At 39.8% G+C, this 24,471-nt stretch overlaps 1 protein-coding gene across 6 annotated transcripts in view; it reads left to right on the forward strand.

Moving 5' to 3' along the window:
- Relch (RAB11 binding and LisH domain, coiled-coil and HEAT repeat containing) overlaps positions 1 to 10,374 on the forward strand; it is an 88,873-nt gene extending 78,499 nt beyond the window's left edge. For all 6 annotated transcript variants that reach the window (XM_005081455.4, XM_005081456.4, XM_040737377.1 and 3 more), the window contains 4 exons: positions 945 to 1,061; positions 5,206 to 5,294; positions 5,859 to 5,929; positions 8,696 to 10,374. In XM_005081455.4, coding sequence (XP_005081512.1) covers positions 945 to 1,061; positions 5,206 to 5,294; positions 5,859 to 5,929; positions 8,696 to 8,816 — 398 coding nt within the window. In that variant the 3' untranslated portion in view covers positions 8,817 to 10,374. The remainder of the gene's footprint in view (positions 1 to 944; positions 1,062 to 5,205; positions 5,295 to 5,858; positions 5,930 to 8,695) is intronic.
- Positions 10,375 to 24,471: the final 14,097 nt, after the last annotated feature.

The raw sequence follows: 24,471 nt of genomic DNA on the forward strand, positions 1-24,471 counted from the left end.
AAAGATGTGAGCCAACATGCCAAGTCCGAGTTACTCATTTTGACAAATACTCCTCAAAATGGACATTGTTAGTTGTTTCGTTGGGGGTTTTGTCATTACTTAGTGGGAAGCATGAAATTTGTCCTTCTAGTCTTTGTGTACTTAGGAAAGAGTTCTTCCAAAAGGCATGTGTTTACATCACAAAGTCACAGTAAGCAAGAAAGACCTCACTACTGTTGCCAGAGGGTTGTATTCTCTAACCAAGCAAGAACAGAAAGGTTTCAGAGTAACTGATTCAGAAGCCATTCCTGCAAAAAGCTGCTTTTCTGAGGAGTTTATGCTCAGTAAAAACAATCCTGGGCATTCAGAATGATTGCTGTTTATTGTTGTCTAAGCCATTGCTTTTATTTTACAGAAGTTGTCTTTAAAGTTTCACCCTCTTCTGTGAGGCTATTCTACCCATTCCGTGACTGGAAATTCAGAATGCTATTTAACAGTGGGTTTTCTACAACTTTGAGAAACTGAAGATATTTGTGATGTTGTGAGGAAGTGAAATGATTTATTATTGAAAAGGGAAAATGCATGTGCCTCTTATGTAATAGTAGTGGCAATATGTTCATAAGGAAAGTTATGGATGTCTAGGTTTGCATCGTAGTACATATAAACTGTGTGTGTCTTGATTCATTTGTTTGTTTTTCCATTTGGGAGATTGGGAGGTGAGGTGAGATCATCTGTAAATAGTCCTCAGAACTGGGCAGTGATAGTGTTATATTATCTCTTTATTTGGAAAAGCATACATTCTTGCCTAATATGAAAGAGTAAGCGGAGGATGTGGGTAAACATTTGAAAGTGTCCAGCATTAAAATGAAATCTTATAAATTAAAATAATAATTATGTTATAAAATATGGGGATTATATACACATGATTGGGATAAAATGTAACAATTTCTTTTTTCCTTTTTCAGTTGTTATACCACATTTACATAAATTAGCCTTGGTGAATAACTTACAAATTGTGGATTCGAAAAGACTGGACATCGCAATCCATCTTTTTGAAGCCTACAGTGCACTGTCCTGTTGCTGTATCCTTCCTGTGTTGAACTGTAGATAATCAATCATATAGTAAACCCAGGTGGAAAAATCAAGTGGACGTTTTTGGAAGTTTTGGTTCAACTTGCTATACCAATTTTACTGTAGTTTTCTCATAATTTTTGAAGATAGTTTTTAATCCTCTGTTTATATTTCATAATTTTAAAGCCTTGATAAGTTCCCTATCCTGAGCTTTACTATACAATGAGCAAGAAATCTAGAGCAGAATGAATCTAGGCTTTTATGGTCTGGTGTTGGATTTTGCAAAGAATGTTTAATTTATCCAGTGGAATGAATTTCTCTTAGAGAAATGTCGCTCTGGAGAAGTTCGGGTTCAACATGGCAGTCATCTAGGAGAAAAACATACTCTAGGCCCATATCAACCACTATAGTATAAATGATTAAACCAAGACTTAAGGACTGTAGTGAGAACTTCTGCTTTCCATAGTTAAAAGCAAAACTGAACTGGAGCATAGAGCTGTTGCTGTCCTGTTGAACGTTCTCTCTATACTATAGTAAAATTAAAACTAGGAAGGAAGTGAAGATGGGCCAAGTGAACTCTAGCCTCTAGCTCTCAATAAAAGACGGGCGAGTTTAAGAAGGGGAACTAAGAGGTTGGGAAGGGTGGAAGGCTGTATTCTCAATAGAACCATGGAAGCACATGTTAGACAAATAGAGAATTAGCATCATGGCCAAGTTTCAGAGTACCTTGGTTCTGTGTTACATGCCAGGCCACAGTTCTCAGCAGAGGGAACAGGTCACTTCAAATAAGATAATTGTGTTCTAGAGTACCACAGACTCTCGTTAGCGCTGGAATTTTTTTTTAACTGGAATGTAACTTAGAGGATTGCTTTTGTTCAGAATAAATTAAGTTGGAAAAGCTGTTCATTGGGGAACTGTATGTCGCTCTGGAAATATTAAACTTAGAAAGTAGGGTGCATTGCTGAATTCGTTTTATTTTGAGAGTTGATTACAATGATGTAATTATGTGGATGGTGTAAGCCATGGTTTTTATAATATAGGTTATATAGTCAGCAGGGATCTAATACTTTAGTATCCTTGTCCTTTATAAATTTTGTTCCAGTAAAAGCAGAAGTCACTGTCACTCCTGATTCATCTTGTTGGATTTTCAACTTAGAGAAGATAGAGGAAGCAGATGAGGAACTTCTGTTCTGAGTTGGCAAGGAGGAATCTTCTTATGAAGAAGTGACAGGACCCTGGCTAGAGAGCTATGATGGCGTGAGAATTAAAAAGTCAGCTCTGAAAGTTTTTAAGCAAAACTCATGTGTAATCTATATTAGTCAATGTGCCTCAAGGAAAAGGGAGAAGACCAAGGACAACTTTAACTCTGTAAAACAGAATTTCTAAATAAAAAAAGCAGTGGTTTGTGAAGAACATAGAAATTATACAGAGAAATTATCAATTGTTTCGGTATGCACAAACTATAATAAAGTAAAAAGTCCCTTGCCAGGACAAGAAAGGGAAGAGCCATCTTAGAGTAGCTCCTATTTGAGTACTCTGTTGTGTCTGACTCGAAGCCTGCTTGAGTCAACAGTGCTGTCACTAATGGAGTCCCATTGCCCAGGTCTGTTCTGCAAGAGCTGATTAGAACGTGACTTCATTTCAGAACTGACATAGGAAAGTTACATGTAACATTGGGCCCAATAACAAATCAAAATATCATGACAAGCTTGAAGGACATTTTAAAATGTCCAAGCTAAAGCCGGGCGTTGGTGGCGCACACCTTTAATCCCAGCACTCGGGAGGCAGAGGATCTCTGTGAGTTCGAGGCCAGGCTGGACCGACAGCCTCCAAAACAGAGAAAAACCCTGTCTCATAAAACCAAAAAAAAAAAAAAATGTCCAAGCTAGAGAGTAGATGGCTTAGGAGTGATGCGAAAACTTGACAAGGTGTGTGGTGAGGAGAGATGTATGAGTGCATCTGGTGCACATGGAGGCCAGAGGTTAGTGTTGGGTGACATTAACATTGGCGTATTTTAAAGGGAGTTATATAGAAGGAGGGTCACAGAGTGTGTGTACGAGTGTGGCTTAAGAAACTCTGAATGTCGTCTTCTTGGCGGTCAGAGGTATCTGACCATTTACCACTGAGGTAGAAGTGGTTTTCGTATCAGATAGGACTAAATGATACAAGTATTTCCAGTCCTTGAAAGATGGTTTGATTTTATGAGGAAAAGATAGGCCCTACTGTGAGTAAAAGAATGACTTCCCTATTTTCTGAGTATGGCCTTCTTGAGCCTCCATGCCCATGTTTCACTGTATCACTCTCCACTAATCCAAAGGTCACCCACAGTTACATCTTGGAGGTACTTTCCCAATGTCTAGGAAACAAGACTGTAATAATTAGACTGCAGCCCGCTGTATCGGGTTTAGTTTTTAATTGTGTGAATGTGGGTGTGTGCATGACAGCCATGCACATGTGGAGGTCAGAGGACAATTTTCCAGAGTTGGTTCTCTCCCACCTTCATGCCAGTGTCAGGGATAGAACTCGGGTCAACTCAAGTTTGTGTAGCAGCTGCTTTTACTTGCTGAACCATCTTGGAGGCCCTGTTTAGTACCTATTGAATTTGTAAGTTATACGTTATAGGAGCTTTATTTATGAGCTTTGTAACCTTTTCAAGGAAGTGGTAATATATTACATTCTTTTTTTTGAATGAAGTTCCTAGTAATTTTTTTAAATTAAGCAAGTTTCATAAAGGAACTCATTTACTTTGTTTTTCACTTGGACATGATACAATATTAAACCAGAGCTAGAATAACGATAATATAGAATTAATGTAAACTTATAAGATGAATTATTTTCTTGAGAAATGCACCTAAAGAAAACTGAATGTACAGCAAAGGCTCTGTTTGATTCTTTCTGGACCAATAGAAAGTCCTTTTAGCTGGACACTTGGGAGGCAGAGGCAAGCAGATCTCCGAATTCAAAGTCAGCCTATCTACAAAGTGAGTTCCAGGACAGCCAGGATAGTACAGAGAAACCCTTTCTCAAAAAACCCAAAGAAAGAAAGTCATTTAGCAGATGTTAAAACAAAAACAAAAAGCATGTGAGAGATGGCTCAGTATGGAACACTGACTACTCTGCAAACCATCTGTGTTCAAGTCCTAGCACCCACATGGTGGCTTACAACCATCTGTGACTCAAGTTCCAGGGGATCTGATGTCCCCTTCTGGCTTCTGCAGAAACCAGGTACTCAAGCCATACATGCAGACAAAAATCCATATACAAAATAAAATTATTTCAATTGGAAAAGAAAGAACCCAGGAAAATATGTGTGCTTACACAAGCTACTTGACCTAAATTTATCAAATATTTTGTCACTGGTTGTACTGCCATTTACATGAGGGTCTACTGGGTTTTAGGTGAGTGTCATCCTCTATAGTGCACTTTGGGTCTCTAAAGAGGATCCCAAAATGGTTCTGATGAGGAATGTATACCTTTTTTCTAAATTTTCTCATACAATCTTTTGTAATTAATTGTCTTACACATAACAGTTTAATAGTAATGTTATGAGCAACTTGCCTTTATCAGTTTTTTTACATATCTGCCAACTTAGCTGTCATGAAAATATTTTCACGTGTGCAAGTGCATGTGTGCACAAGAAGATCAGAGATCAACATCAGGTATTGTTCCTCAGGAACTGTCCATCTTAATTTTGAAGACAGCATGTCTCCCAGGTTTCCATATGTCTCCACCTCCCTGGTGCTAGGATTGCAGGCAAATCTTTGCACAAGTTCTGAGGTCCTTGTGCTTGTACAGCAAGCACTTACAAACTGAGCCTTTTCCCTACCCCACTGGGAATGCTTTATTACCTCTCATATTTTAGAACTTACTTAGGTTAGTGTTAGATTACATAATTTTATGTTCATAGTCATTATTTTGCTTATATACTATTTAGTTAAATTACAAAATGTTAGGGCTAACACCAATAACATAAATAAATGTGTAAGAATCCCTGGTCGAGTCTTTAGTATCAACTTTTCCTGCAAAGGTGCTGTCTATGAAGGAAGCCTGACTCCTGAGTGTTTGCTATGCCTAGACACTATCTAAGATACAGTGATCTCTTCTCTGATGGCCCCTGTTTGGGTTTTTTCCTTTTCCTTAACCACCTTTCCTCAGTCATTTCAGAAGATTTAATGGTAAATCACTTTTTACCCGGCCTCAGATGTTTACGAACTGACATGGAACATCTGTCTCCAGAACATGAGGTAGGTGCCTGTGACTAGCAGTGCCAGGCTCGTGAGATTTAGCATCTCCTAAACATGCTCTCTTCTCCTTTTGTGTGAGGTTTAATTATGACAGCCATGCATAGCACTGTTAAGTCCAACTTGGCATTATTTTGTGAGTGCATTTACTAGTTGTAATACTTCAGCAGGTTCTTTAGCGTCTTTGAGCCTCTATAATTCTCTAAAGTAGAGAGAACACACTCTCCTTCACTTGATACAAGGAGAATTTAATGTGGAAACATCTGTGGGATGTTTTATCTGTTATATGTAACTTCCTTGACTACTAGCTTCCTTTAATTCAATTCTTTCTCTGCCTATCACTTTATTTCTAACTTGGTGTCTTCCAGCTCTATTTCTCCCCAGCATTCTGTACCTACTCCTGACTTCCACACTGTCAGTCAGCACATAGGCCTGCTTGCATGTCAGGGCCTTGACCCAATCTCTTTCAGGGGTCCCTAACACACTATCCTCTTCAAGTTTTTAGAATGATTTAAACTGTGGTTTATAATATTGGACAATGTTAACTGTATTTCACTTTCTAATCAGGTTATTTTAAGTTCCATGATAAAAGAATGTGAACAAAAAGTAGAAAACAAGACTGTCCAAGAGCCTCAAGGGTAAGACATTTATTCTTTTTTAAGGCTTCTTATTAACCTGAATTTCTCTGGCTAAATTTCCTATCTGTGGGTATAATTTTGTGTGTGTGTGTGCGTGTGTGTGTGTGTGTGTGTGTGTGTGTGTGTGTGTGTTATTTTGTAATCACTTATTAGGAAGACAACAAATTATTCAAGCCAGGCATGGTGGTGTGGTGCATAACTTTAGTCTCAGCACTTGAAAGGCAGAAACAGTCAAGTTCAAGGCCAGAGTAGTATGAGAGAGAGGGTGGGGAAGGAGGGGGAGAGAGAGAGAGAGAGAGAGAGAGAGAGAGAGAGAGAGAGAGAGAGAGAGAGAGAGAGAGAGAGAGAGAGAGAGAGAGAGAGAGAGAGAGAGCACATAAGAAATACATGGGGATTTTAAGATTCAGACTCTACCGCATGCTTTGTAGGTGTTCAGTGAGGAGCATGGGTATGCAATGGCACACATGAGACTATCTCAGAAAAACTTGCAGGAGTCAGTACTCTCTTTCTACCACATGGGTCGTGAGGATTGAACTTGGGCTGTCAGGCTTGATGACAGGTGCCTCACTTGTTGAGTCACCTCTCCAGTCCCTAGCCTAGGAATCTTTAAAGCTTCCAGTGACATTTCTGTGGTGCTACTGGATTGAGCTTTACCAGTTCAATAAATACAATTTGTGACATTATTTTTCAAATGTGGAATGTTCTGGCCAAACTAAGCATAATTCAAAGATTGTGTGATTTCTGGATTCAATTCAAGTTAGAATGTGAACTTTCGAAAATGGGAATAATTTACATATGGGTTCATATACTATTATTGTCAATGAAGAATTAAGGTTTTGAGCAACTAATAATAAATGAAGCTCAAATACATTTCCTTTAAGGCTGACTACTAGAAATAATCATTTCATTAGATCAATCTTGAGTTCTCACACATACAAATAGGTAAATACACATATGCAAGGATGTGTGTTCTCACATGCACACACACACACACACACACACAAACATACAGCTCATACTCCTCCCTAAAGCCAGTACACTTAAGGCTTATGCCTCTGTAGAGTACTGGGAACTTCTTAACCCCCTATGATAAAAAGAGAGCTCCCCACCCACTCCACTGTTTTAGCCTTGGCTCTACCTCCTGGGTGCGAGGATTGCCAGTGTACACCACCATGTCCGTCTGACATATAAATTCATTCTTAAATGAGGCAGGTTGATTCACTTGCAGCTTGCCACACGTTGCCCTTGATTTGTTCATACACGTTTCCTTATTTAATCCTCTGGACATTTTACAGTAGAAACTGCAAGCTGTGTTCTATAGACAAGGAGGCAGAACCTGTAAGATCTAAAGCATCTTGATCAAAACCACAGGCAGTAAGCTGGTTTCCTGTCTATTGCAGGACGCTTGTTGGGGCACTAAAAAAAATGTGCTTGATCAGGGTTCTTTTCCTGTTAAGCAGTGTGATAATAAGCAATCTTTCTTAGTCATTCAGATTGTGTTTACTTCCTGCACACTAGGCTGCTGAAAGGGAAAGAAGAACTGAATTTGAAGACAGTTGAGTTGTTCAGAACACACATGCACACACCAAAAAAGGAGTAGGTTTGTTAGTGTAAACCTCACTGTCATTTTATTTGCTCATTTGAGAAATAGGTAATACCTGTGTTCCAGATGTGCTGTAAGAATTGAATGAAGTGCGCTGGGCGGTGGTGGCGCATGCCTTTAATCCCAGCACTCGGGAGGCAGAAGCAAGCGGATCTCTGTGAGTTCGAGGCCAGGCTGGACCAACAGCCTCAAACAATACAGAGAAACCCTGTCTCATAAAAACCAAAAAAAAAAAAGAATTGAATGAATTGACTGGGCAGTGATGGCACATGCCTTTTAATCCCAGCACTTGGGAGGTAGAGGCAGGCAGATCTCTGTGAGTTCAAGGCCAGCTTGATCTACAAAGTGAGTTTCAGGACAGCCAGGGCTAAACAGTGAAACCCTGTCTGGAAAAACAAAACAAAACAAAAAAAGATTGAATGAAGCAATGGATTTAGAGTTAAAAAAACAATTACACAAGTCAGGAGGCTAGCTCAGTCAGTAAAATGCTTGCCATGCTACTAGCATGATGGCCTAAATTCAGACCCCAGAACCCTGTTTTGTGTTTTGTTTTGTTTTCTGTTTTTTAAAGGCATAGTAGTACATTCTTAATATTCTAGCTCCAAGGAGGCAGACAGGAGGATCTAGTCAGCCTAGCCAGATGGTAAAGTCCTGGCCAGTGAGAGATCTGTCTCAAAAGAGCATGAATAACTCCTGAAGAACAAAGCATGCAGACAAAAGAACAACTATTAAACTACTAACACTTGTAGAATGTCTCCCGCTTTGTATTTGTGTAATCGCAATAGCCCTCTGAAACAGGCTTGTTGTGTAGATAAACAACTTCCTCAAGGCTGCAAAGCTAGAAGGTAGAGCCTAGATTCTGTCCTCAACCATATGTGATCTTAACATGTTGCTTGTCATGTAAAGTACCAAATCTAAGATGATACATAAAAATTCCTCCTCACAAATCTTCATTTCCTTTGTGTGATGTAATGATGATATGTTACTAACAAATGAAAAACTGGAGCACTCCCAAGATGGCTCAGCAGGTTACGGCACCTACTACCATGTCTAATGACCCAGGTGGTAGAAACAGAAAACCGCAAGTGGTTCCCTGACCTCCACACATGTGCTATGTCTTAAATTTTTAGTTGCTTTACATTCATTTAAATTTTCTTTTCTAGCTCAATGTCAATTGCTGCAAGTTTAGTGAGTGAAGACACAAAGACCAAGTTTTTGAACAAAATGGGCCAGTTGACAACCTCAGGTGCCATGCTGGCCAATGTGTTTCAGAGGAAAAAGTAGAAGCAGGAAGGGAGCCCCAGCGAACACTAAGGTGGACCTCAAGCAGACTGGCTCCTTGTACTTGAAGCACTTACCTTTTTATTTCTTGAGCTTATGTTCTTGTGTTATAATTTTATCCTAACCTCCAAAGATATTTGCACTGCTTTTGATTATTGCTGTGTATCTGTTGGTTTGGGAATTATAACTGTGGTAATAGAAACTTGATTTAATGATCTGTACCAAGTCCCTATTCTATGTTCTTATTTTTGAGAATAACTTTTATATATAATATATATATATGTATAGTGAAGAGGGGGTTTTTTGGTTTCCTTTTTTTTATTTTTATTTTTGGATGGGATATTCTCAAATATCTGTATTATACTCTAAGCTATTACAATGGTACTTAAAATAATGTAAATTTGAAGTCATTGTTATAAAGTAATAAAAGTGGAGATTACTTAAGTATTTAAATTATGAAAGAATAATGCAGACTTTTTATTATTTCTTAACTGACTAGAAAGAGCCACCAGCATTACTCTGTGCCTTTTGGACTTCAGTTAGTGTGTTCTGTAGGAATTACGTGCATTCCTTTCACACAGTATTTGAGGCTGCTGTGGTGAATTTCAATGACAGATCCTACAATAAATAGATAATGATGAGACTTAAAACATTTCACATCTTTCTTGAAATTCCTTTAAGTGCTGTTTAGCCTTCCGACACTTAGAGCATAGGATAGAATTACCTGAGGGAAAATAGCACTCGAGCATGTCGAGGAGTAGCCAAGGTGAATTTCACAACATTTGTACTAGGTTTAAATGCTCAAAAATAAATGTACTGGAAAGAGCTAATAATCGTTTGTCCCCATGTTGAAATACACACAAAAAAAGGTAAAATTTAAGTCTGAAATTTAGCACCTACTTGCTGTAACACATTTTAAGATGTTTTCTGGTTATTTACATTTTGCAGTTTACCTTTTTTTTTTTCATCCTATCTGAGAAATACTAAAAAGTTTAGGAGCTTTGAGGATTCCTTTTTCCCTTCTAAACTAAAAGTGACATTAGTTGGGTTATTATTGGTTAGTTACTATCTGGCCCCTTAAATTCACTGACTGTTCCCCATTGATGTGTTTTATATAGTCTTATGTTGATAGACAGTCCCACTGAAGTTGGATGGTTGTCTACACAGTGACCCAGAGAGGTAGGAAGAGTGCTGCACCATAGAAAAAAAGGTGACTGGCTTAAGGGTTTAATGTGAGGCCTTTTTGAAAAATGAATTATTTTGATAAAATACTCTCCTTTGAACACAGTTAATACATACGGATGATTCTCATATTTGTTGTATAAATTGGCTTTAATACACTTGGATTACATTCGCTTCCTAGGAAAGCTAGCTTTCCTACACAGTCAAAGCTTATAAAATAATTTCCCTTAGGCAAAGTCATTTATTTCTTTTACCTATAGAGAAATTATTGAGTAGTCTTTCTGAACTGTTGGATTCTAGGCATTCCTGAGAAATTGAAAGTGGCTACCTTTCGTGTCAAAATGTTGATCTGTTATAAATAAAATGTTTTTGCATACTTGTTTTGGGTGTATATTTTGTTTTTATTTTGAAACACTGTATCTATACAAAAGGAAATCATTTATCCATGAAAATACACTAATTTTAGAAATATAATCTCTATAATTCTAAAGAATTATGGTGGTACAAAACTAATGCATTTCAGACATAATTCTAAAGAAAATGCTTATACTCTACTTTGAGCAGTAGTAGAATATATGTGTGTTTGTTACCAGATGAGAATATCCAAGAATCTGGAGATTGTTCCAAGAAATCAATGCAGATGACAAAAATCTACAGATGCCTAAGTGTCTGTATGGCATGATGTGTATAGCAGCCTAGCATTATCCTTCCATGTTCTTTAGGTAATTTTTAAATTTCTTACCATCCTAGTACAATATAAATGCTTTGTTAATTATAATAGTATCTGGGGAAAGGAAATAATTTATTTTTTAATATTTTATTAGTTCTTTGAGAATTTCATACAATGTGTTTTGATCATGTACCCCCAAAGTCCTCCCAAATCCATTCCTCTTTCCCTACCCTCCCAATTTTGTGGGGTGTTTGGTTGGCTGGCTTTGGTTAGTTGGCTGGCTGGTTGGTTGGTTGGTTGATTTTTGGTTGATTGGTTGATTTTTGTTTAGTTGGTCTTTGGTTGGCTGAGTTTTGTTCAGTTGGTCTTTAGTTGGTTATTTTTTGTTTGGCTGGCTGGTTTTTGTTTGGTTGATTGGTTCTAATAAACCCCTTAGTCCAATTTGTGCTGCCATGCAGTCTTACATATGTAGCCTTCTTCTACTGGACTGTGGTCGATTTACCAGGGACTCCAACTTTATAGGTAATTATTTTTTAGGTAGGGGTTACTGCAAGTATCAAAAATAAAGCTGCTTAATATAGACAGTTTTTGTGAAAATTTCAATTCATAGTTATGAAATCCATGGGTAAGGAGAGTAGACTAATACATTTCTATTATAATTTTTATTAATGGATCCATATATTTAAGTAATAAGGTTTTTTTGTTTTGTTTTTGGTTGTTTGGTTTGGTTTGGTTTGGTTTTACGAGACAGGGTTTCTCTGTATTGTTATGGAGGCTGTCGGTCCAGCCCAGCCTCGAACTCACAGAGATCCACCTGCCTCTGCCTCCCGAGTGCTGGGATTAAAGGCGTGTGCCACCACCACCCGGCCCAATAATAATGTTTTTTAGAGAAAAACAGATAACAAGCCATACAGTATATATCAAGTGAAACTCCCTTATTCTTTTAACTGTCGTATCTGTCATTAAGACTTAACATGATTGTGGGGTAAGGGGTGCTGATAAAGTGTTAGTTCTTACAGATGATAGCATTGATTGTAAGTTCTTCTAAAACAAAGGAAACATTTGAATGATTGGAGTACCTGTCTCTGTATACAAGTTCTTTACCTAAGTAAGATTTTGAGTGGTTTCTCTCACATATTTGTTGCAATAATGACAAGTCTAACACAGTCACTGAGTGACTAGTCTGCATAGAGACAGTAAACAGACTGACATAGTCACCCTCACCAAACCAGTGGTGGACAAGGAAGAATAGGTTGACAAGAAGGCTTAGGAAGTATTGTTATCATTAGAATGGCTGCTTACTTTGACTTCTTTGAATTGACATTTTGCCTGAAACTAGTAAGCAAATACCATAGTCATTCTGTCTCCACACTCTAAAACAAAGAAAATAGTGAGAACAATTGAAACAAAATGAGATAATGTCTTTATTCCTTCCTCCGTACACGCCCCTAGCCATGCCCAAAAGTGGGCCTGGATAGTGACATAGTTCGCCGCCTATGTCCGTATGCATCTTTAGTCATGGGTGTGGTTAGCGGTGTGGTAAACCGCCCTTTTATTACTTCATCTGTATGCGCCTCTGATACGCCATGTGGCTAATGGTGAACTCCTAAGTTTCCCGCTACAATTCCCCTTTTATTCTAAAAAGGATATTTAAACTTAAAACAAAACTAACTTGTGCCAATGAACAAAATATCTCAAACATCTATCCCATCTAAACCTAAGCTTATCTGAAAGAAACACCCAAGTCTGAACACCTCCTTCCAGTCCCAACTCTAAAATAATTGAAAACTAACACTAACAGTTGTAAACTATCCTATAATATCAATAGTAGGGAGAGGGGACGTGCAATTCTCAAAACTACTTCCTGCTGGGATGGAATGATGACAATCTCATTGGGACCCGTGAGAAGAAAAATGTTAGTGTAAAAAAATCTTCAGTAGATTAGACAGTCTCTATTTGGCAGGAGATGCTTGATTGAAGTTACTGACTGGAATTCTAGTGTTGATTGAAGCTCTCATCTGAAGCTCTGGCCAGATTGTAGAAGGTGCACAGCATCAGTTCATTGGTCTGGAGATGTGTCAAGTGATGTAGTTCCAAGCCGGTTTCAGGATGGTGCTTGTCAGGTGGAGTCGATGATATGGGGCAGTTCAGATGCATCCAGTCGAATCAGGAGGTAGAGTTGAGGAAGTAGATCCCCATTCTCTTTGCGAAGCAATTGAAAATTGCTATCAGGAAACCCCTTGTTCTCTGGAAAATTCAAACATAAATGTTAACAAAGAAATTGTTTTTAAACTTTTATATGTATGCATACTGGGAAAGGTGACAATTGGGAAGATGGTAAACATGAAGATTAGACTTTTCAGAAAAAGAAATCCAAAGATAACAGTCCCTAATTTTATTTTCTTCTGTTTTATACCAATGGCTCTTTGATATAATACAGAAATTCTGAATTTTATTTAAATAATATGCTTGAATTTATAGTAGGAGAGCCAGTCCAACTCCAAAGCCAGCTTCAGTTAAATTAATGGCGACTAAAGCATATTAAGAAACAGAAAGAAATGGGTATTATAAAAACCAATATAGAGAGATTTAGACTTTGATACCAAACAGTGAGTTATTTTTTTGTTTGATGGTCCTCAGGGTAGCTATTCATTCTTCTTCAGGAATCTATATGTCCAGTATTCTTTCATTGAGTTTTCCTGTGAAGACAAGAAACAAAACACTTCTCTTTCCTTTTATGAGGTCACTTTACCCATGGTAGAATATGATTTTGTAGATGAGCTGTTATCTTTCTTCCTCCTCTGTCCTTCTGGCCCAATAAAGTCAATCCATCTAATGCTCTGTTTAACTTGAGATAGGGTTCCAATCCCTAAGAATTGAACATTTACCTCTTTTAGAGGCCAAATCAGGGGCCAAGACTTCTGATATATGATAATGATGTCAAAATGTCATTAATCACCATATTATTTACTTTAACTGGTAACTTGGTATAGAAGTTTGCCAAAATATGTTTTGTATTTCCTCCTGATATAATTGATTCATCCTCTGTAGCTAAGGTATTATCCAGTGCCGTATTATTTACAATGGGAAGTGGATCTTTTAATTGTCCTGGGAGAGACTGTCCTCCACTGTTACTGGGAATGACCGGACTACCTTGGATTTGGAGGCCTTAATGAGGCCCCTGTACCAGTTTCTGAGCTGTAAAGGTCTACCTTGTCTGTCTGTAGTCGACCAGCATTCCTTGGTCCAATGTTTTCCCTTGACACACCTCCTGCAGAGACCAAAAGGTTGAGGCCTTCTGTCCAAAGCATTCCTTGTAGAAACATTATTTCTAGGAATGCTTCGTCTACAGTTCCTACTTAGATGTCCTATTTTACCACAGTTAAAGCATGTGGCATCTTTATGTCTGTTGAAATTTTTGGAGATTGCCTCCCCTACCCAGGCCTCTATTTCATCACGGGTAAAGCATTTGGCATCCTGGTGTCTTCTCAAACCTGTAGAAATCGCTTCACCTACCCAAGCTCCTGAATCCTGACTTTTATATTAAAGGTTTGCTGTCTATAGGACCCACTCCTCCAATGGCGCTGTTCTTATTTTTAATGGCCAAAGTACCTGCTTGCATTGTAGATTTGCATTCTCATATGCCAAAGATTCTATAAGGAGTCGCCTAAATTCTGGATTTGTAAATTCCCCTTTTAGTCTAAAAACGATATTTTAACTTAAAACTACCTTGTGTCAATGAACAAAATGTCTCAAACATCTCTCCTACTTCTGACACCAAATGTTTCTGTAATGATAAACAGCACACTTATTAAGGGTATAGGTAACTGTTTAAAAATTACTCACAAGATAAAAACGAGCAACCCAGATGAGTCGAGTAGTTTTCCACCACCGGACTAGAAGCTGAAAGAGGACAAGAGTTTCTGCTGCCCAGTCTTTATTCCTTCCTCCATACACGCCCCTAGTCATGCCCAAAAGTGGGCCTGGATAGTGACGTAGTCTGCAGCCTACATCCGTATGCATCTTTAGTCATGCCCAAAGTGGGTGTGTTTAGCAGTGTGGTAAACTGCCCTTTTATTACTTCATCTGTATGTGCCTCTGATACGACACATGGCTAATGGCGGACTCCTAAGTTTCCCCCTACAATTAGGGTAGCCATAATTCACTTAGAATGGGATATAGAAGTAGCCTTCTTAAAAGAGTCTGCGCATAAAGGTGAGTTCTCCAAAGACAGGATGACTTTCCATGGACCAAGCAGGTGGCAGGAAAGGATCAGAAATGGGCTTACTCTAAAAGATATTCAGTGACTCAAGATAAGAACTCAGGTTAATGCATGCATCTGTATCTGTTTTTCATGTATCTCAAGCTTTTTTTTTTATTCCAGTTTTTTGAGACAGGTTTTCCCTGTAGCTTTGGAGACTGTCCTGGAACTAGCTCTTGCAAACCAGGCTAGTCTCGAACTCACAGAGTTCCGCCTGCCTTTGCCTCCTGAGTGCTGGAATTAAAGGTGTGCGTAACTGCCCGGCAATGTCTCAAGTTCTTAAGAGTATTTATAGGCAGAGATGGCTGCCTCTGTTTCATCTGCTCCGTGTATACTCCTGGAACAGTTATGGTCCTGGAAGATTTAGTATTGTTCTCTAGAAGGAAGAAAAGATTGGCTTTCTGCCAACAATAATAAAGTCTCCTTCCAGGACAAAGGTCAGGCAGGCTCTACCTGTAGTTAAAGACCTAACTTCTCTCTGCTCAAGTTCCTGTTCTGTAAAGTACACTCCTTGCTTTGCCTTACTTACTCTGTGAGGACTGTAATCCAGGGAACTGCTTGCTGCTATTGTAATGAGTAACAGACTGTGTCTTATCTGTGCTATCCATAAAACCCTTCAACTTGTCAGCATTCAAATAAAACAATGCCTTAGATCCTCTGTAGTTCCTGGTAGTGACAATGCTTATCCTTCCAACAAGCTCCATTGACATTGATTGAAGTCTAAGAGAATTTTTTCATGAAATTCAAGCTTTTAGTCATTTCAATCTACCTGTGAACCCCAAATGTTCCCAAGTAGGTTAATATGATCTATTTCTAACTCTACTTACTGCCTACTCAGAAGCAAAGTCATGTCATACTGAATATCAGTCAATGAGGAATTACTGTTTATACCAAAGACAATAAACCAAACACTGGAGACAGAAAAGAATTTAAACCAATTCATAGAAGATTCCACTATCAGAATTACTACATAGAACAATGGTTTTCCACCTCCCTAAGGCTGTGACCCTTTAGTTCCTCATGTCGTGGTGACCCCCAACCATAAAATTATTTTCATTGCTACTTCATAACTGTAATTTTTCTATTGTTATGAATTGTAAATAACTGCAACCCCTGAGAAAGGGTCATTTGACCTCAAGGTGGTTTCAACCTACAGGTTGAGAAACACTGACATAGAAGATCCATATAGCAAGTTACATAGTATTGCAGAGAGTGCACACTAACAGGAAGGCCAAAAAGAATATGTAGGCTGACATTCAATTTAAAAGACACTGTGAAGCAAAGGAGAAAGGATGAGCAGAAAGAGAAAAGAGGACAAACTATTTCACAAGAGAAGTCCAATGAGCGGGACAGATACAAGAAAGTTCATGTATACTAAAGCTGCTGAAATACTACTACAAAGTCAATAGGAAGTCTAGCAGCATAGCAGACAGCAAAAGGATTTCTTTAGAAAGATGAAAGAAAGGAGCTGCCTTTAAAATTCCCTATTCAGCAAAAACTTTTAAAGTGAAGGCAAGGGGTGTTGTAGTTCTCAGTGGTAAACCACTTACCTAGCATGTGCACGGGCCAGAGTTTGATCTCTGCACTGAAAAATAAAAATGAAGCGGAATTAAGAAAAATGTAAACCAAAACAAACCACAGACTAAACCAAACAAAACCAAGGTCACTAAGTGAAATGCCATGTAAAAGGAAAATGAACCCAGAAGGGATGGATTTAACATTATCGTACACAACTTAAAATATCTGCCCAACAGAAACTACACATGAAGTCAGGTGAGATGGAACATGAATTGCTGCATTAAAGATTCTGGGATACCCCAATATGATAAGGTCAGTGTCCAGGACTCAGGAGGCAGAGGCAGGTGGGCTCTGAGTTCAAAGCCAACCTGGTCTACATAATGAGTAGCATTTGCAGGCCAACCAGGGTCACATAGTGAGACCCTGTCTCAAACCAAAAACCAAGAACACTACTATACATCAGACATAAAGAAGTTAACAGTCCTAGTGCAATGTCTACAACAGGCAACCAATAAAAAGAATATGGAGCTTACAGAGGGGAAAAGTCAAATATTAGATGATAAGATGTTCAACTTGTCTTGTACTTAACAGCTTCAAAACATACTGAAGCAAAAACTGAACCAAAAGGACATAGCACTCCATTTTAGGATGTAATGATTTTAACCCACTTTCTCTTAGAAACTGATGGAAAACAGTTTAATAATTGTGGTTTGAATGGCCCCCAAAGGGAGTGGTCCATTAATAGGTTTGACTTTATTGGAGTAGGTGTGACCTTGTAGGAGGAAGTGTATCATTGTAGAGGTGGGCTTTGTGGCCTTATATATGCTCAAGCCACTCCTAGTGGGACAGCCTTCTCAGGATGTAGCAGCACCATTTTTGTATGTATGACAAAATATCTTGCCTTGATGATAATGGACTAAACCTCTGAACAGTAAACCTCTGTTTTTCCTTTATTAAAGATGCCATGGTCATATTGTCTCTTCACAACAATAGAGACCCTAACTAAGACAACAGTAAATAAGGACCTTAAACATGTGAACAGCAGTTACAAATTTAACATCTCCTAAAGACCTCTGTCCCCAATAACTATAAAAACAAAGTTGTCAGTCATGCATGGAACACTTCCCAAAGCTAATTATTTTCTGGGTCACTGAGTAAGCCTCACAAGTTTCAAAGAATTGAAATTCCACTGAATATTTTCTCTGATCACAAAAGAATTAAGTTAAAAAGAAATAAAAAGCTAAGAAAGAAAGACCATCAGGAACCAGAAAATACTTATATATCAAAGCTTAGAAGTTAGAGCTAGCACCATAGTACAATAAAATATGTAGTTTTAAATGCATAGGTTTCAAGATCTGAATGGCTCAAAATCTCTTGTTACTTGTTCCAAACAAGGCCTCAAATGTTCTTGTAGAAACTCACAAAATGTTTCAAAACACAAAAGACCAAGCAGAATAAAAACAAGCTTAAACAAAGCTGAATTCCTAATGATGCCAAGTGGTAATATTACTTACACAGTTGTAAAAAGAATCCAGAAATAGAACTCCATATAATTGAACACTTCTGGCTAATACTGCCAAGTGTTCCTAAGCAGTCTGTTCTTTCCAATGCTGCTACATCAGGTGATACCCAGATGGAGGGAAAATAAATTCTGGTAGGTTACAGAGGCATATTTCAAAAGGAGCACAGTAAAGCTTCTAAAATTAACAAAGGTGACTATCTTGAATTAGGTCTAAAACTTTCTAATATAAACCAATGTCTTAGGGTTTTTATTGCTATGAAGAGACACATGTCCACAACAGCTCTTACAAAGGAAAACATTTAATTGGGGCTTGATTACAGTTCAGAGGTTTAGTCCATTGCCATCATGGTAGGAAGCATGGCAGCATGCAGGCAATCACGGTGCTAGAGAAGGAGCTGAGAGTTCTACATCTGGAACCACAGGCAGCAGGAAGAAAGAGCGGCATTGGGTGTGGCTTGAGCTTCTGAAATCTCAAAGCCTACTTCACAGAGACACACTTCCTTCAACAAGGCCACACTTCCTGATAAGACCATTCCTCATGGTCTTATAGGGGGCATTTTCATTCAAACCACCACACCCGAGAACTGACTGCAAAAAGAAAAATGATTGATAAATTGGAGCTGTTATCCTCAAAAAATACTAGTGAAAGATTAAAAAGCAAATCCACAGAACAAGACAATGTATTTGTACTACCTATAATCAACCAAGGATTTGCATCCAACAGTATATAGAGAAGTCTCACAAACCCATAGTGAAGACCAGACACCAAAGAAAAAGGGAGATGAGCCTTGAATCAACAACTTACAGAAGAGAATATCCAGATGACCCCAAAATTAACAAAAGATCCCCTGCAGTTGTTGTTTTTTTTTTCTCTTTGATTCTTTGAGTGGCCTACCACCCAGCTCTCAAATCAGAGAGACTTATTCTTTCTTATAAATGCCCAGCCTTAGCTTGACTTGTTTCTAGCCAGTTTTTCTTAGCTTAAATTATCTCACCTATCTCTTGCCTCTGGGCTTTTACCTTTTTCTATTTCTGTATTTCTTTTTTACTACTTACTGTATGGCTTGCTGTATAGCTGGGTGACTGGCCGCTAATGTCTTCCTCTCCTCTTCTCTCTCATAAATTGCCTCTTCCCAGATTTCCTCTCTGATTTATTCTCTTTGCCAGATCCACACACCCTTTCTCCTGCCTGGCTATTGGCGGTTCAGCTCTTTATTAGACCAATCCGGTGTTTTAGACAGGCAAAGTCACTCAGCTTCACAGAGTTAAACGAATGGAACATAAAAAAATGCAAACCATCTTTGCATCGTTAAGCAAATGTTCCTAGGCATAAAACAAATGTAACACATATTTAATGAACATTCCACAACAATCCCCAGATGACAAGTGTCCCGCGCTACCGTCTCGCCAGCAAGAACGACGCAGGACACTCGGATCCTTCTGCAGTAAAGCTTTAATACATCTTGAGAGATAGATGATCAGCTTCTGAGAGGGAGACCCCAAGCTAAGAAACCCAGCCCCTTATATAAGCCTAGGAGCTCCGAGTGAGACGTGTAGAGCCGGGATTGGTGGTTTGCTCATCACCCCAGATGACGGGTGAGGCACAGCTTAAACGGTAAACTCCAACTGACAGCAGATGTCAGCGCCATCTTCTAATGGCGATAGCGATAGTGAGGGCGGCTCCTCACATCTCCCCCTATTCATTTATTTTTGAAGCCATAGGACACCCACAACTTTGGAGTAGAGATAGAGGTCAAATCCCCATGTGCAAATTTGGAACATGTACAAAGCTCCTCTCCAGGGTCTTATCCCCAGAGGGAGCCCTGACCAGTCCCGGTGTCGTTTTTCTGGGGGAAGGAGATCATGACATAGAACCTTCATGCAAGATGACTTATCTCCCAGGAGAAAGTCGTTATACCGCAGACCTCTCCTGTGCAGTGCTTAGCCTTGCAACTCCTTGGGCTGCTGAAGCCTACCCACTCTATCCCGTGCAATGAGACTAGCCTCGTGGGGTGCAAGAGCCGGGAGGCCAGCGACCTATTGCTTTAACATGGTTAACCAAATGTCAGGGGAGGCTCCGTGTTCTAAGGCAGCAAGTGCTTGTGCCACCATCACTTTGTCTCTTTTGTTTGGGCTCTGAGCTTACACACCATCTAAAGCATCAACACTATTCCACAGCAGAGAACTAGGCTAAATGATCCCACCCCCACCCATTCCTTAAAATAAGAAAATGCAGATGAAATCCAGGAGGAGAGGCCTTCCATCAGAGAAAGATCCAGACGCGTGGAATTCACTTGCAGGATCGCCACTCTCAACTCACAGAGTGTCTGCTCAAACTCAAAAGTCCAATTCTGTAATAAATGTTGAGACAGAGCTTTTGACAGGTTAGCTGCTCTTGTAAAATTCTCATATTGTACTGAAGTGACACAAAGGCCAGGCAACTTTTGTTCACATCCCAATTGGGCCATCTGCCACAATATATCCAATTGTTCCTGAACCAAATTAATCTGTTGGTTTACCAACATCAGGCCTCCTTGTATCTGAGAATTGGCAGTGGCCTGTTTATCTAGGGCCATGGTCACAGTGGCCGATAGTTCATTAATGGTTTGAGTTGTCTGCACAGTGGTGGAAAGTGCAAGGGCCGAGGCAGTAACCGAAGCGGTAACCGCAGCGGCGGCTATCAGGCCCACAATAATAGCAGAGATCCCAAAAATCTCGCTTTTCCCTAAACAAACTCAAACTACTTGGCGCCTCAACAGGAACTGGAACAAATCGAGGCATGCGCATTACCAAAGCAAAAGGGTGCTTAATAGCATCCCAGCATAATGCATAAAAACAATTCTAAGCAGAGCAATTTATTTCTTTCTGATTCTTACCTAAGGTATCATTACTCACAACCCAAATAAAGGGCAGCCAAACACAAATTGGAGCAGCTGAATAATTAGTTCTCTTAAAAGGGGTATACTTAACATTGGAGGAGGACCAATCAGATGATCCAGAGCTCTGTCCCTCACTCAGACTGTTGCCTAATGCCCCTTTCCAATCAAAAGTAATCTGTCCCTTCTCACTATATCCTCCAGCAATCATTGCCATAGGAGAAAGATCAGTACAGCTTCCATTAATTCAAAAGGATTAGCATTAGATCTTTCTGGATCCATATGAATAAAATTATCCTTTAATGAAGAAATCACAGTAAAGCACAAGCTTCCTACCAATGACAAGGTTCTCTCATCCTGAAAACTCTGTATCTGAGGATCTAAAGGCAAAAAGGCAAGCCCCAACTCTCTATTAGTTGTGAAAAATCTAGGGAACTCCTGGGCATTATGCATCACTGGCATCGGTAGGGGAAGGTAGACATGATGGCCCACCGTAACTCTCCCATCATACTAGGAACCATCATCCCGAGTAGGAGAGTCTTCATCACCCACTTGGCCTCCATCCTTCTTATTCTGGAGTTGTGAAGGAGCTCTTCGAGTGAGTCTTTCAGGGATCCACAGGGGGTTTTCTTCCTCCTGTGGAAAAACACACACAGCTCCCCTGGATCTTATTAGAATAGGATCCGGGCCTTTCCATTCATTAGTTAGCACATCTTTCCATTTTACAAATTCTTTTGGCCTATCAGGCTCTAAACTGTGGCGATCGGCCGCAGTGTGGCCTTGGGCATCAGAGTTCAAGAAATTAAGGGTAAAAAGTGCCATGGACACAGCAACTCTTGGTACCGAGGGTAGAACATCCTCAATACTCCCCTTTTGTTTAATCAGATATGATTTGAGTGTACGATGGGCACGTTCCACAATGCCCTGTCCTTGAGGGTTATAAGGTAGGCCAGTTAGATGGGTAACATCCATTTGCCGACAAAACTGTCGGAATTTTTGAGAGGTATATGCTGGTCCATTGTCTGTTTTTAAAATTCTGGGTTTTCCCCAAGCACTCCAGGCCTCAAGGCAATGTTGAATCACATATGAGGCCTTTTCCCCTGTTAGGGGCGTGGCAAACATTACGCCAGAACAGGTGTCAACAGAAACATGAACATATTGAAGCCTTCCAAAAGAGGGAATATGAGTAACATCCATCTGCCACATCTGCAATGGTCTAATGCCACGTGGGTTTATTCCCACGTGGGGAGCAGGTAAGAATTCGCAGCAATTCTGGCATTGAGTAACAATTTCCCTAGCCTCTTTCCTGGATAGAGCAAAACGACGGCGCAAGGTCTCAGCCGTCACATGAAAGCGCTGATGGAACTCTTTTGCTGCTTGTGCGTGGGTAGACAAGGCAGCGGCCACCAGCTTTGTAGCCTTGTCCGCTAAGTCATTCCCTAAGGACATGGGACCTGGGAGTCCAGAATGTGCTCGGACATGGGTAATGAAAACAGGAAATCTCCTATTTAACAAGGCAGCTTGTATCTTCTGAAAGATGTTAGCAACTCTGCTGGAGGATCTTATTATTCCAGCTATCTCAAGGAGATTAACTGCATTAACCACATAAGAGGAATCTGATACAATATTGAGGGGTCCTGGAAAAGCCTCAAGAACCTCCAGTACTATCAGACATTCTACAACTTGAGGTGAAGTTTCATTATATTGTTTAGATATAACCCTATCCTTGACCACATAAGCTCCCATACCAGTTTTCGATCCATCAGTGTACACCACAGTCCCATCTGGGAGTGGGTCTTTAGCTGTCACTTGTGGAAACACTATAGCCTGGTTTAGGGCAAACTGTAAAATTGGATGCTTTGGAAAATGATTATCAATTTGTCCTGAAAAGGAAGTAACTAAAACTGCCCAATCACTAGATGTGGCTGCCAAGGTCTGAACTTGTGCAGCAGTATAAGGCACAATCAAGGAATCAGGATCCCTGCCAAAATGCGTAACAGCTGCTTTTATTCCGCGAAGCGCGAGCTGTGCAACAGCATCAGGGTACCAGTCAATAATCTTAGCAGGGGAAGCATTTGGATGAATCCAAAGTAATGGTCCATGTTGCCACAGGACTGCAGTTGGCAATTGAGCTGTCTTAAAAACACACAGATTAAAAGGTAGTGACTCCTCAATACGTTGTAATTGTGCTTCCTGTAAGGCCTCTTCCACCATCTGTAAGGCTCGGTGGGCAGCAGGGGTAAATTTTCTGGGTGAGGAGATATGAGGCTCACCCTCCAGGAGATCGAAGAGGGGTTTTAGATCAGCAGATGGAATTTTTAAAAAGGGCCTCAACCAATTTATATCTCCCAGAAGTTTCTGAAAATCATTTAATGTTTGTAAGTGGTCTTTGCGAATTTCTATTTTCTGAGGAACTATATTTTTGGGAGTAATCATTGAGCCCAAAAAGAGGCCTGTATCTGCAATTTGAACCTTTTCTGAGGCAATCTCTAATCCCCACTGTTTTAATTCAGCCACCAGCATGGGAAAAGCCTTTTGTAAAACATCTAACTCTTTGTGACAAATAAGAATATCGTCCATATAATGGATCATGATTAAAGATGTAAATTGCTTCCTAATTGGCTCCAAAGCCTCCTGCACATACAGCTGACATATTGTTGGGCTATTGGCCATGCCTTGCGGCAGTACCTTCCACTGAAATCTCTTGTCTGGTTCCATATGATTAAGAGAAGGGATAGTGAAGGCAAACCTTGGTCTATCCCGTGGGTAAAGTGGAATAGAGAAGAAACAATCCTTAATATCTATAATAATAAGCTTCCAATCTTGAGGAAGTGCAGAAAGCAAAGGAAGTCCTCTTTGAACAGGGCCAAAAAGATGCATCTGATTGTTAATGGCCCGCAGGTCATGGAGTAATCTCCACTTCCCAGATTTCTTCTTAATAACAAAAATTGGTGTATTCCATGGGGAGGTAGAAGGCTCTAGATGCCCCAGCCGTTCCTGTTCTTGCACTAATCTTGTGACAGCCTCTAATTTTTCAGAGGATAGAGGCCATTGAGAGACCCATAACGGCTCCTCTGTTTTCCACGGTATGGGTCGTGAAGCCTCAACGGCCCCTAAATAAAACCCAGTCCTTTTCTACCCCGATTTCCATGTTGTGTAATGGGTTTTATTCTGCCTTGTTCTTGCCTACCCAAGCCTCTACCCTTTGTATACCCCATCTTTGCCATAATGGCTGATGCCTGGGGGAGTATTCATTAGTTAGGGTCATGCCCATGGCTTGTAACACATCCCGTCCCCATAAATTTACAGGGAGTGGCAACACATAGGGGGTAAAACATCCCTGTTTGCCCTCAGCGTTCCGCCAGGTTAAGGCTGAGGCACTGATGGCAGGAGAGGACTGGTATCCAAGACCTTGTAGAGAATGAGATGAAACAACAGTGGGCCAAGACTTCGGCCACCAATGGAGTGAAATAATGCTTTTGTCTGCTCCCGTATCCATTATCCCTTCAAATTCTTTTCCATTAATTAACAATTTTATTGTAGGTCTCTCATTTAGGGGTATAGCCAGATAGGCTGAATCACTTCCAGAAGATCCCATAGCCCTTTTTTGTAAAGTGTAGGTTTCTCCA

Source organism: Mesocricetus auratus, unplaced genomic scaffold (genome assembly GCF_017639785.1).
Source record: "Mesocricetus auratus isolate SY011 unplaced genomic scaffold, BCM_Maur_2.0 Super-Scaffold_100676, whole genome shotgun sequence".
NCBI lineage: Eukaryota > Metazoa > Chordata > Mammalia > Rodentia > Cricetidae > Mesocricetus > Mesocricetus auratus.